Here is a 13,362-nt window from a genome sequence, read left to right on the forward strand (position 1 = left end):
GGTTTCATTGGGGACCAGAAGAACAGAAGGCCTTTGAGAATTTAAAGAGCGTTATGATTCAAGCCCCCGTCTTAACCCTTCCAGATTTTACACAACCTTTCGAGATTGAATGTGATGCATCTGGGAGAGGAATTGGTGCGGTATTAATGCAGAAAAAGAAACCCATCGCTTACTTCAGCAAGGCTTTATCTAAAAATAATCTGAGCAAGTCAGCATATGAGAAAGAGTTAATGGCATTGGTGCTGGCTGTTCAACATTGGCGCCCTTATTTGTTGGGAAGAAGATTTGTGGTGTATTCTGACCAGAAGAGCTTACGTCACTTGCTACAACAACGTATCACTACAGCTGATCAACAGAATTGGATAGCTAAGTTACTAGGCTATCACTTTGAAGTAGTTTACAAACCTGGTCCTGAAAATAAAGCCGCTGATGCACTATCAAGGATTCATGAAGAAGTAGAATTAAAAGGAATAACTTCATTCCCTATATGTTTGCAAGAGCAACAAATTCAACATGAAGTCAGGAATGATCCTTATTTGCAAAAAGTGGTGACTGATTTACAACAAAATCCTACATCTCAACCGGGGTTCCAATTGATAAAAGGAAGGCTGTTTTATCATAACAGGTTGGTGTTGTCTTCAAGTTCTGATTGCATACCTTTAATGTTGAAGGAATTTCATTCTTCCGCTACTGGTGGCCATTCGGGGTTTTTGCGCACGTATCGAAGAATAGCTGGAAACCTTTATTGGGTAGGAATGAGAAAATCAGTTCAGAAATTTGTGCAGAGTTGTGATGTGTGTCAACGCCAAAAATATTCTGCATCTTCTCCCATGGGTCTGTTGCAGCCATTACCAATTCCGGAGCGGATTTGGGATGACATCTCAATGGACTTCATAACTGGTCTACCAAAATCAAAAGGGTATGAGGCTATTTTTGTAGTAGTGGATAGATTATCTAAGTATGGACACTTTATTCCCTTAAAGCATCCATACACCGCAAGAAAGGTGGCTGAGATTTTCACCAAGGAGGTGGTGCGTCTTCATGGTATGCCTCAATCTATTGTCAGCGACCGTGACCCCTTATTTGTCAGCTTATTTTGGAAAGAGTTATTCCGTTTGCAAGGGACGATGTTGAGTATGAGTTCTTCCTATCACCCGGAAACGGATGGGCAAACCGAGGTGGTAAATCGGTGTTTGGAAGCATATCTTCGTTGTTTTGCATCAGAACAACCGAAGAAGTGGTCACGATGGATTTCTTGGGCAGAATTGTGGTATAATACCACATTTCATGTGTCTACGGGTACAACACCGTTTGAAACAGTGTATGGAAGAAAACCACCTACTGTGGTGAGATTTCTTCAAGGAGAAACTAAGGTGGAGGCTGTAGCTACAGAGTTGATTGATCGTGACGAGGCTTTACGTCAATTAAAGTATCAATTGATTCGAGCACAGGAACAGATGAAGCGATATGCTGACAAGAACAGAAAGGAGTATTCGTTTGAGGTTGGTGAGTGGGTATTTCTGAAGCTTCGACCTCATCGACAACAGACGGTGACACGACGCATTAATCAAAAACTTGCTCCACGATACTTTGGCCCTTTTCCTATCCTTAAGAAGGTAGGAGCTGTGTCCTATAAGCTGAAGCTGCCTGAAGGAAGTAGAATTCATGCTGTGTTTCATATATCTCAACTTAAGAAGGCCATAGGGAATTATTCGGCTGAACCACAATTACCAGAAGGATTAGAGGTGGAGCCAGAGGACTTAGAAGAGCCGGAAGAAGTTTTGGCTTCAAGGTCGGTCACGGAAGGTGGACAGCGCGTGCGACAATGGTTAGTGCGTTGGAAGGGACGAACGATAGAAGACACCACTTGGGAGGACGAATCAGTTCTGCAAAGTCAATTTCCCTCCTTCAGTCTTGAGGACAAGACTGTTGCTTCTGGGGGAGGCAATGATAGAACCACTGCTGGGCCTAGTATTAATGAAAGGCCCAATCCTGCTGAAAGTCCCAATCCTGCTGTGTGGAGAGTGTACGTTCGTAGGAGTAAGAAGGTGGGGAACCATTCTGTTAGGGATGTGGCAAAGGGAATCCGTGAATATCCCTGAATTATAGGAAGTGGTTAGCCGTGAGTAATATATGGGGGGAGGAGTAGTGTTTGTGGGCATGCACGTTTATTGTTATCATTGTACGAGGAGAATCTTTTCTCTGGAGGAGCATTTGCTCTGGATATTTGCTGTAGTTTTCCCAATATTTCCATTAATCAAAAAACCGTTTCATTCTCTTTACCATTTACACTGTTTAATTCATACAATTTATCTGTGAGTTCTATCAGATATGTAATTCTTTATTCTTGTTTAAAAAATTAATTACCTAGTCTTGCAATAATTTTAAAAAACATATTAAAATTAAATAATTATGTAATTTAAGGACAATTATCTCGTACAAGATTCAAATGATATTAATTTCATTGTTCGCACGGGAAGAAAATTCAAATTGTTAATAACACATCAAATTGTTAATAACGCACTAACGCATAAACACGAATCAACACAAGCATTACAAGGTCTTAATTAATCAAGTTCCAAACAAAGATCTTAAACAAGAATTACAAGGTTCAAATTGAAAAAAAAAACGTTCTTCATTCCATAATCTTCATTCATCATCAAGTGTAAAAGGTCGAGGAACCTGAATAATTAACATCCAATGCTGCCATTTAGGGGAGAAGAAACAAGATAATATAAGTCACAAGAGGAAAGACAAATAACTAAAGTGAAAATATGAGCTCAATTAGGCATAAAAAAGACACAAATTTATAATTTGAAAATTGAAATTGGAAATGTAGACAAAAGGTTACTCACCAAGTTTCATTCTCCAAGGTGTGTTAAAACATAATCTGTCTTTTGGTGAATTGGAAGGGCTTTCACAATAGCTAACTGTTTTGGATCGTCAGCTAACCATTTAATAGCTTTAGCCCATTGTTGTCTATTAAGATCTGGTATCAAAGCTGCCTCACGTAATACTTCTTGAATATCTTCATCATCAACTTTACCATCCATTTTTTCCACCATTCGGTTAAAAGAGTTCGTCATTTTATCCAAAGAAGCGGCTATTCCTTCTTTTTCTCCCATCTTTCTCTTGTGAGGATGTGTGCCAGAAGAAGTCGAACCTTGTCTTTTTCCTTTTGTATTAGAGCTTGGTTCTTCTAAATCTATGGCAGTAGCACCTAACCCCATGAATTCCACTTCATTTGTTTCTCTACTCATCGCTTCATCAGCATCTATAGCAGTTTCAGCTCCATGACCGGTGGCTCTATCTTTAGCACACAAATCCACTATATCATCCCAATTTTGAAGCACCTTGTATCGAAACGGTTTAGCCGATTTATGCGACTGAAAAACAAAGAAAAAGTCAAATCCGATCTACTTTGAATAACAAATAACAACATATTAAAGAATACTTACAGTGCAATATTCATTCCAAGCATTTTCATTCTCAACTGTGATCATGTGCTTAGTGCCATCCCAATCAAATCCACTCTGGCCAAGGATGTCACTTACAATACCATACCACGATCTCCATAATTTGATACGGTTTTTGACATTATCTGATGTGACATTAACATTGAAGCTTGTAGATAACACTGTGGCTACAACATTCAATGCTGACCTTTTCCAACCTCCGTCACCCTTGTTGCCCAAATTCCTTTGATCTCTAAGTACATCAGCCAATACACGTTCCATTTCCAAATTCCATGTAAAATAACTTCTTGTTTCCTCGTTATTTTTCCTAAAACTTTTCTTTTGTCTGTCATTTTTTCATTAGATGACTCCATTGAAGTTAATGTCACTTATTCAACCTGCACATAACAAATAGTAGATATGACCTACTTTATTCATTTGACTAGTCCACTGCACAATCATAGAAAATATTTCAAGCAAAGTTTTTATGCAATAGCAAAGTACATAAAAGTCTATCTTCAATAGAAAAGTACAATAGTAACAAAGCACACAAAGTTTGCCAGCAATAGCAAATTACATTTAAAAAAGAACTATCCCTAAGCAAAGTTTCTCCTAACTTGATAGTTAGCAAACATATTCATAGCTAATGTATCTCGAAATCTTGTCCATTCCTCGGTAGCTTGAATAGTTGTGATATCATCTATGACATTATTTTGAACTTCTTCCCTTGATTGATGGACTAACTCTTCATCAACAACAGATAAAAATTCTAAGTCTTGAACTTCTAAAAGTTGATCAGTTTGTTGTTCGTCTCTTATGAAATTGTGTAACACAAAACAAGTATTGATAATTCTTATTTGTGTCTTTATATCAAAAAATGAAGGAGTTCTTAATATAATCCATCTTTTTTTCAAGATCCCAAATGACCTTTCTATTGCATTTCGGGCACTTGGATGATGAAGATTAAATAACTCCTTATAACTTTGAGGGGTGTTTCCAATCCACTCATTGAGATGATATCTAGTCCCTCGATATGGTGCTAAAAATCCCGGACCATTGGTATATCCCGCATCCACAAGAAAATACTTACCTACAATGTTTAGAATAACAAACATAGACTTAAACTAGACCAAAAAAAAAGAAAAAAGTTATTTCTAAGAAATATTACCAGTTGGAATTTCAAGTTTGTTTTGACGACGTAATGCATCTCGTAATACTCGAGAATCTCCTGCAGACCCTTCCCACCCAGGTAACACATAAATAAACCTTAAATCCGGACCACAAGCAGCTAACACATTTGTAGAGACATCACCCTTTCTATTACGATATCTAGGTCTCTCATCAGGAGAAACTGTAACCGGAATATGAGTCTCATCAAGTGCTCCAATACATCTCTACAAACAAGACAATTTTTTTAGATTCTAAGAAAATTTTATAATTAACTAATTTCTCCTAACAATTGATAAACTTACCTCAAACCATCTCCACTTGTTTGCTTCCGCACCTTCTAAAGTACAGGGTTGAAAATTCAAATAGTCTTTGCTCACTTTCATTACCGCTCTCAAGACATCATTGAATTGCCTACTTATGGTTTCTTTAGATCTACAATAACTAAATTGCACTACCCTATATTTTAGGTTGTGAGCAAGGATATGTAAAAACATTGATATTGCTTCAGTTGTTGGAACATTTCTTGTTCTTACTAATCCACCCTTTTCTTGTAAAATTCTACAAAGGTTAAAAAATGCATTTTTACTAAGCCTCAATTGTTCAATGCAATCTTTATTTGTTCCTCTATAAAGATGATTAAGGAAGCTGTGACGTTCTAGTTCCCAATTACGGGTTGGTTCCTTAACAAAATAGTTATTATGATACCATGTCACTACACCAATGACCATATGAACAACACAAGCAGCAGCTAATAAGATTATCTTCTTATACTCTTCTCTTTTACGTTTTCTTGAAGTCATTGCAGTGTCAACTATGCTATGATCCATTTCTTCTCAATCCAAACTGCATGATAATGATATAAGATAATATGTGCATATATTATTTGGAGATTTAAAACAAATATCTAGGTAAAAGATGTAAAACAATAATACTAGTGCAATACAAAGATGATCAACTAAAAACAATGATACTATTAAATAGGATATGAATATGATGTGAAAAATGATTGAGGAGACATGAAAATGTTTCTCAAAGATTGGATTCAAAATGCGTGGATAGTTTTTTGTTAATAAAAGAAAGTGTACAGTTCATTTAGAAAGGATAAATGGTAAATTTCTCTTCTTTTTTCCTTGGGAAGTTGGCAATTTCTTGTTTAATTTGAGATATTTTGGAGACAAGGTTGAGATATTAATCAATTAACAACTTAAATGCTTCCTCTGTCAAATATAATACAGTATATAATTGGAAGGCAGAGAAAATGAATACAGTATATAATGGATCACAAAATCACGTTCACAAACAACAATATTTATCAAAGCAAACCAAATTACTACTTCAATTAAAATATAGGAGTATTAATAAGAAGCATACATCAAGGAATGTAAATAAAAGAGAACATAAGTTATGTAGAAAATAAAAGACAACACACAACAGTCATTCCAATGAAAACAACTTAGCCCACACATTTCATATTATTTTGTAAGATTAATTAGATACCTCTCCAGCGTTCACCGTAATGACATGCGGAGTAAACCAAGATCCTGGCCCTGCAAAAAGATTTCATTAGAGGATACCATCACATGCACAAGAAATTCAACCTTTAACTTCATGAGTGAAACAAAGGAGATCGTGCACATTTTTTTCAAATAATATAACATGTAGATATCCAATAGAACAGTGGACACAAGAAAATAAGAAATTAGCATATTCAGGACAAACAAAAATAAAATAAAATACACATAAGAAATGGGAACAGCAGCACATGACACACGGGCAAAAGAATAATTTTGAAAATCAGGGAATCGATAACCCGATGGAAAAGGTCCCAACTCCAAAATTACAGTTCAAACATATAGATAAATAAAAAATATTTAAGTACAATAACAATTAACAGGTATCACAAAAAGGTAGATAGTTCCATTGCATTTATTTGATTCTTTTTTTGTTTTGCAGTTGTCAATTGCAAACCTGAAAATTCCAGCATTGTTAATAGTTAGCAGAAAGCTCTACATCTGCCAATTGAATAGTTAACATTGTTACTTGTTATTCCAGCATTGCTTAAAACCTATTTATTTATTCATTCATTCAGTTTTAGCATATTCTTTTACCCTTACACCTTTTCAGTTTTTTCATTTTATAGTTGAGAAAAGAAAGTGTTACTTAAGCATTAAATTGTTTTGTTTGCTATTGTGGTAATCATGTTCAGGAAAGGCTTTCTGGACTTCCCAGTGGCAGTGCATTGTTTGTAGAAGCTATGACATCTCAGCAACTTATGCTTTCCATTCAAGAGGAGGATTTCATAGAATTGAATGATATTGCATGAATTGATTGGCTTTAAGAGATAACTGGTAAGAAATTAGTATTTTTCAGTCAGTTGAAATTAGTATTATTAATCATAACTGCTTGCAAAGAATAATTGAATGTGCCGACACTAGAATACTGCTCCTCGATGTATAATGCAAAAGGTTTAAAATTAGTGATAAAAAATAATTAAAAATAGTGGATAAGTTAGATGATAATTGAAAATTTAATAGTTTATAAATATAAAATGAAATGAAAAGATTTTTAATTTTCTTACTGAATTTCAGAATTCGCTACTGTACATATTTTTAGAAGATAATTATTTTATCCTAAAAATTAGAATTGTAAATTTTTTTACTTCTAATTTTAATTTTTTATGAAATTAATTAAATAAATGAATTTATACTATAATTTATTGGTTTTGTATTGTAAAAACTATATATCTATATAAAAATATATAAATGGGGCATTTACTTTTGATGTCCATTTTTATTTAATAGATTTTGCTCCAAAATTAATTAAGAAATTATTAGTTCATTCTCTTCCATTGCTCATGCACCCAACCTCAATTGTTATCACAGTAAATAAATTAAGGAACAAGTAATTTATCTAATATTTATATCTTGTTATATTTGTGGGACCATCAGAATTTCCTCTCTCCACTATAGTAGCAAGACCTATTCGTTACTGTTTGTGCTACTTTCATTTTCCAATCTTGTTCAGGAGGCAAATCAGATGAATTCCAAATTGTAAGTGTTATAACATAATGATAGTTTATGAATTGACTTAACCTTCTTTGTACTTTTGAGGTTAAGATGACTAATTTTATGTTCTTCATGGTATTTTTGTTTGGATAAATCTCTCCATAAATACTTACGAGAGAAGAAAATAAAAGAAAAAAATGAAATAAGCTTCTCCATAAACTAAAACTAGTTTATGCATAGGTTAAAAATTAGCTTTTGGAGAAGTAATATGAGAAAGCTTCTACTCATTAGCTTATGGAGAAGCTTTTTCTTTTTAATTTTCTTCTCCTATTAGTGCTTATAGAAAAGCTTGGCATTGTTGGTGTTTGGAGGAGTAGGGGCAGTTCTTGGAAAAACTCCGGTGACAAGGTCTTGTCGTAGGGTTCTGGTTGGAGGTTGCATGGCTATGGCCATAACATTTGGCCTCACCAAATTGATTGGCTCTGCTGATCTTTGAATGTCATTGTTTACTAGTCATTTAAGTACAATCCCATATTAGTAGTGATGTTTTTTTTTGGGGTCATGCTGTGAGTAATCACGGTAGCTAGTATTACTCTTTGATAGATCAAACAACAGAATTCTAATATTTCTTAGAGGAAAATGGCATACTAGCTTAAACTTACTGTTTGTGCAAACAGTTAGGTTGGGATTCTATATCTGGAGAAGATCATTCTATTTCACTCTTGAGAGGAGAAGTTTTTCAAGCCTTGGCTACCTTTGATCATGATAAAACACAGTAAGAATCATTACGCCGCTTTCAGATTTTGTTAGATGGCAGAAATACTTCTCTGCCTCCAGCCAACATTAGAAGGGTAACATTCATAATTTTTTTACAAGACATTGCTTCATTGCTTTGATTCTACTTATTTTTGACATGTAGACTTGAAAAATACTTTCAGGTTGCTTATGTAGCTGTAATGAGGAATACTACCACAGAAAATAGGACTGGATTGGAATCCCTATTGAGTTTCTATAGGAGTACTGATGTATTGCAGGAAAGGGAAAAATATTACGTATGACACAAGCATTTAAACTAAATGCAACTTCTCAAATTCCATAATCCCCATTATAGTAGCCAAAGCGCTAAGTCACTTGATTAAATGTTGTTATAAATTCATGCAGGTTCTATAGCATCAAGTGCAGATCCAAATGTAGTTATAGAAGTTCTGAATCTTTTGTTGTCTGATGCGGTATTATAATTTTCTTATGCAATTTCTTGTTATAAGAAGTTGAAATTCCTTCCTGTTTGACCTTTTTTTATCTAATTTCTTCTTAGATTCCAGATCAAGATATTATTTATGTACTAGCAGGAATAAGCAATGAAGGCAGTGAAACTGCTTGGAAATGGTTGAAGGTATGTGCTTCCATGGTAACAAGTTCTTAGTTGCTCTTGTGCTTTCATTACTAATATACCATATAATGTTTATAGGAGTAGATCGGAAAATAGTTCTGACTTTTGAGATTCATCTAAAACCAGTGAGGATTTGATAAAGACCACACTGACAGTGCATGCAAAGAAACCATTGCAATTCAAGGTCAGAGCTGTGGTGACAGTGAGGAATAAGATCAAAGAGGATTTCAAAGAGACTATGTTGAAGCATTTGGATGCCATCAATGATAGCATAGGGACAAGAAATGTTGTGCTGGAGCTTATCAGCACCGAGATTGATCCAAGTAAGCCAGCCTTTCTAATTAATAATTTTCTTTTCCTAGCTAGCTAGCTAGGTGTCACAAATTGACCATTTCTTTCTTCCATCATTTTAATGAATTAGTTCTGCTACTTAGAAACGAAATCTCCAAAGAAGAGCAGCAAAGCAGTTGGTCGAAGAAATCCAATGTCAAAGCAGAGAGAGTTAATTATACAACTGAATTCATTGTGGACTCGAATTTTGGAGTCCCTGGAGCTATTACTGTGACAAACAAACACCAAAGAGAGTTCTTCTTGGAAAGTATAACCATCGAAGGGTTTATCAGTGCAGCAGTCCATTTCCCCTGCAAGTCGTGGGTACAAGGAGAGAGGATATTCTTTTCTAACAAGGTAACTAACCGGTCATTTTCCAACTTGGAAAGGTCAAACAATTACTAGTTTAGTTGAACAGGCACTCCATTTTCTTTTTTTATTGACAAATTTCAAACTTTCAGGGAGTGTGATTGATTACTTTGCTGACAAACTTAAGTAGATGACTTCTTGGGTTGCCATCTAAACACTAAAATAGGGAGGTAAACAGAGATTGGAATTTACCATTAAGGGAAATTGGAGAACACAAACAAGCACATAGAGGAAAGATACAAATAGACATGAGGCTATGAAATAGCATAAAATAAGAGAATGACCAATTTTATGTTATAGGATAGGATTGTAGATTTGGGGAATTTGGCTTTGGCCCATGTGCCATCACCTTGATTTGGGGTTAAGGCTGCTCAATACTATCAGCCTATTTAAATCTCAATGTAAGCTCAATCCATTGAACCTGTGAGTTAAATGGATTAGATCAAGTTGACCCGTGAACCAATCCATTTGTAGGATTGTGTTATTTTACTTTTTGTTTCTTTTGTTGGAAGCTGATCTATTACTTTTTATTCAGAAGAATCAATGCTACAACATCTCTGAGGATACCTGGCAACAAGTTCTAGCTTTCAACGGGTTTACCTATGAAAGGACTAAATGCTTAGTAAAAACATAAACTAAAAAGAGATCCAAAACCAAAAAATGGAAAGCAAGGTTGGACAAATTTTAAAGGAAGCAATAGGACATGTTTGCAATCCATGGTAGCAACAGGGTCTATTCTGCCCATAACGCAAATAATTATAATGATGGGCAGCATAAAATGGAAGTTGCAATCATGAAATCGTTGTTTAGATAAGAAGAGATGCTTCATAAAACAAACAGATCCAGAGTTGGTGGCAGTGGTTTGCTTCATAAAACAAACAGATCCAGAGATGCTTCATAAAACAAACAGATCCAGAGAAGTTTCAATATAGGCTTTCAATCTCATAGAAAATGAAACATAAATAAAAAAAATCAAGCAACCCTTATAACTACAAAAATGAAATCAAAATCAAACAAACATAAACCTGAAAAAAGAAAAAAAATACAGAGATGAGTGAGGGAGAGAGGAACTTACCAGCGAGAAGAAGAAATGCCACGGAGAGGGACGTTGCTGAGAGGGAAAGAGAGAGAAAGTGGTGTGCTAAGAGGGAGAGAGCTCGTGCGTGCGATGAGGGAGAGAGCTTGTGCGTTCGATGAGAGAGAGGTCCGTAGCGTGTGGTGTGAGGGTTACGGAGAATTTTAAATTCTTTGCTTTTTAATGAGAATTTCAAATTCTCTGAAATTAGCATATGAAAATACTTTTAAAAATGACAGTATTTTAATTACTTTTAAAATACCCCATCCAAACATATTACATTATTAAAAAGCAATTTAATATCTTTGTTGAAATACTTTACTTAGTTAAATTTCCTCATCCAAACACAGGGTTATAGTTTATATCACAAGATGATATATAAACTACTGAGCTAAAGTTATCCTAGGCAATATGTGACTTAGCCTTTTGGAATATTCATCAAAGCTACAATATATTATTGGACAATGGACACTAAATGTGAACGCATCTAAAAAATTCTATTTTTTCCATTTGAATTCATTATTTCTTAAGAGATTAACTTCTTTTGTTAGACCTAACTCTAGAGAAAAAAAAATGATCGAGTTTGAATGCTGATTGTATTTAATCAGAATACAAAATTGTCTAATTATTAAGAAAAAAACAGAAAGAAATAATAAATTTGTGACATAAAAGAATATTGAATTAGAATATAAAAGAATTAGTTCTTGAATAAATATACAATATTAAGTTTTTTAGGATATTATGTGTTGCTTTCATTCTCCAAAAAAATTGTTTATATATATATAAAAATTAATTGGTTCAAAAAAATGTTTTGATATGACATGTTGTAAGGATTTTTTTATCGACAAATGTTAATTGTTATCTTTTTAACAAGAATAATCAAGCTCGTCACCTTTTCATCTTTTTCTTCTTCTTTAATTGTCTAATCAACTTTATATCTCCCGAAAGCTTGAAGGATTTAATGCAGATGTTCAAACCATACATAAATAGGAATTATAGCATCTTCAGTTAATAAATAAATAAATTACAGTAACATCTAATCAAGAATGTGTAACTATGTTAAAGATTGTGTTAAGATTCATGATTCATGCATGACACACAAGAGAGATTATTTTTGCTAGAAAAAATTATTCTCTTCCTAATGAATTTTTGTACATATGTGCAAACGGTAACGGAGAAGTCATTATTTACTCACCATGTAAGGAGAGGGGCTTCTACTAAAATTGAATGACTCAATCCATCATGAGTCACTCATGAACCAAAGCCCAATACTATATTCATTAATTAGTTTGATTTTATAATAATGACTATTGGCTATACTTAGTATATTAATAATTAATGAATATTAATTTAAGTAATGAATTAATTAATTAATTCAACAAAGTTAACAAGAAAAATGAACTTGTCACACATTTTCCTCCGATTAATATATTAATTTGCATAAAGCAAAACTTTTGAGCTAGGATTATAGCAATATAAATAACATCATTCAACAATGATCATCCACCATGAAAATTAACCCAAATAAGAGGTATCATACAAATTGGTAAGAATGTGATTCTAAAAAGGGATGGGATTTTGATGATTGTTAGTAGGTTAAGTTAATTTGTGTAAAACAGAATAATTTGTCCAATAGGTTTCAAGGTGATGAGATTTTGATAATTGTGAACAAGCGATTTTTCTATTTAATTTACAACACTTGTTCATTGAGATCACGAAAAAAACTTTCTCCTGAAATCACATTAATGTTATTATTGTGTTTGTTTTCATTTTTCGTACTTGTGTTGTTTAAGTGTGTTTTCAAGGACATTATTTTCTTCTTAAAGGAAATTGTTGAGTGTTGTAGTGCATAGTTTGTGTATAGAGTTTTTTGTTAATAATGTGGTATGTTCTATTTTGGCTCGTGCGGGGAGAGGGGAGGGGGGGGGGGGAAGATAGTAATGTGGATGAATGACATATTTGTAAATAGGTTTATAGGAATTCAATTGTAAAACAAGTTATAGGAATGAAAAATAAATATATGGAACTTTGTGCAATAGTTAGATGCCTTGTGTAATTATTCTCTTTTTGTTCATTGTCGATGACACCTATGAGTGCATCTAAATCAGATTGAAAGAGGAATATAGAGCAAATTGATTAGTTTAGATATGGTGAAAAAATTCATATCGATGGGTGTGTTTTTCCTAACAAATAATAGTGTGTTTATTTTGACTTTGAGAATTTTCAAACTTTAATTCAGCCAAGTAATACAAGATTCGTATATAGATTGGATTCAACGTGCAATATCAAAATGTGTTCAAATGTAAAACAAACACAATAATAGAATGAGACAGGTTTGAGAATAGAGATACCCTTAACCTAATCATCTTAATCGATCCAATAATGGTTAAATCATTGATAAATTATAAATAGCATTTTGGTAGGTGGAGAAAGCAAAATGAAACATTTTGTTTTATTGTGTTCTCTTTGGTTCCAAACCAAACTGGATTATTTTTCAACTCAATATTTATTCTATTTTTTAAAAAATAAATCAAGCATATAATAGAACCTATTTCTAACATGTCTATC

General features: G+C 33.7%; 2 protein-coding genes across 2 annotated transcripts; both read right to left on the reverse strand.

Annotated features, from left to right (window-relative positions):
- Positions 1-2,861: 2,861 nt before the first annotated feature.
- Positions 2,862-3,737, reverse strand: LOC114381625. The gene is made up of 2 exons (XM_028340880.1): positions 3,459-3,737; positions 2,862-3,386 (listed from the first exon to the last, which is right to left on the reverse strand). Exons 1-2 carry the CDS (start codon positions 3,735-3,737, stop codon positions 2,862-2,864), a joined length of 804 nt encoding a protein of 267 aa, XP_028196681.1.
- Positions 3,738-3,840: 103 nt separating this feature from the next.
- On the reverse strand, positions 3,841-6,173 carry LOC114381626 (protein ALP1-like). Its single transcript, XM_028340881.1, has 5 exons — positions 6,123-6,173; positions 4,928-5,468; positions 4,624-4,849; positions 4,383-4,545; positions 3,841-3,853 (listed from the first exon to the last, which is right to left on the reverse strand). Exons 2-5 carry the CDS (start codon positions 5,450-5,452, stop codon positions 3,841-3,843), a joined length of 927 nt encoding a protein of 308 aa, XP_028196682.1. The 5' UTR covers positions 5,453-5,468; positions 6,123-6,173.
- Between the last annotated feature and the right edge of the window lie 7,189 nt (positions 6,174-13,362).

This window comes from Glycine soja, chromosome 13 (genome assembly GCF_004193775.1).
Source record: "Glycine soja cultivar W05 chromosome 13, ASM419377v2, whole genome shotgun sequence".
Classification (NCBI taxonomy): Eukaryota; Viridiplantae; Streptophyta; class Magnoliopsida; order Fabales; family Fabaceae; genus Glycine; species Glycine soja.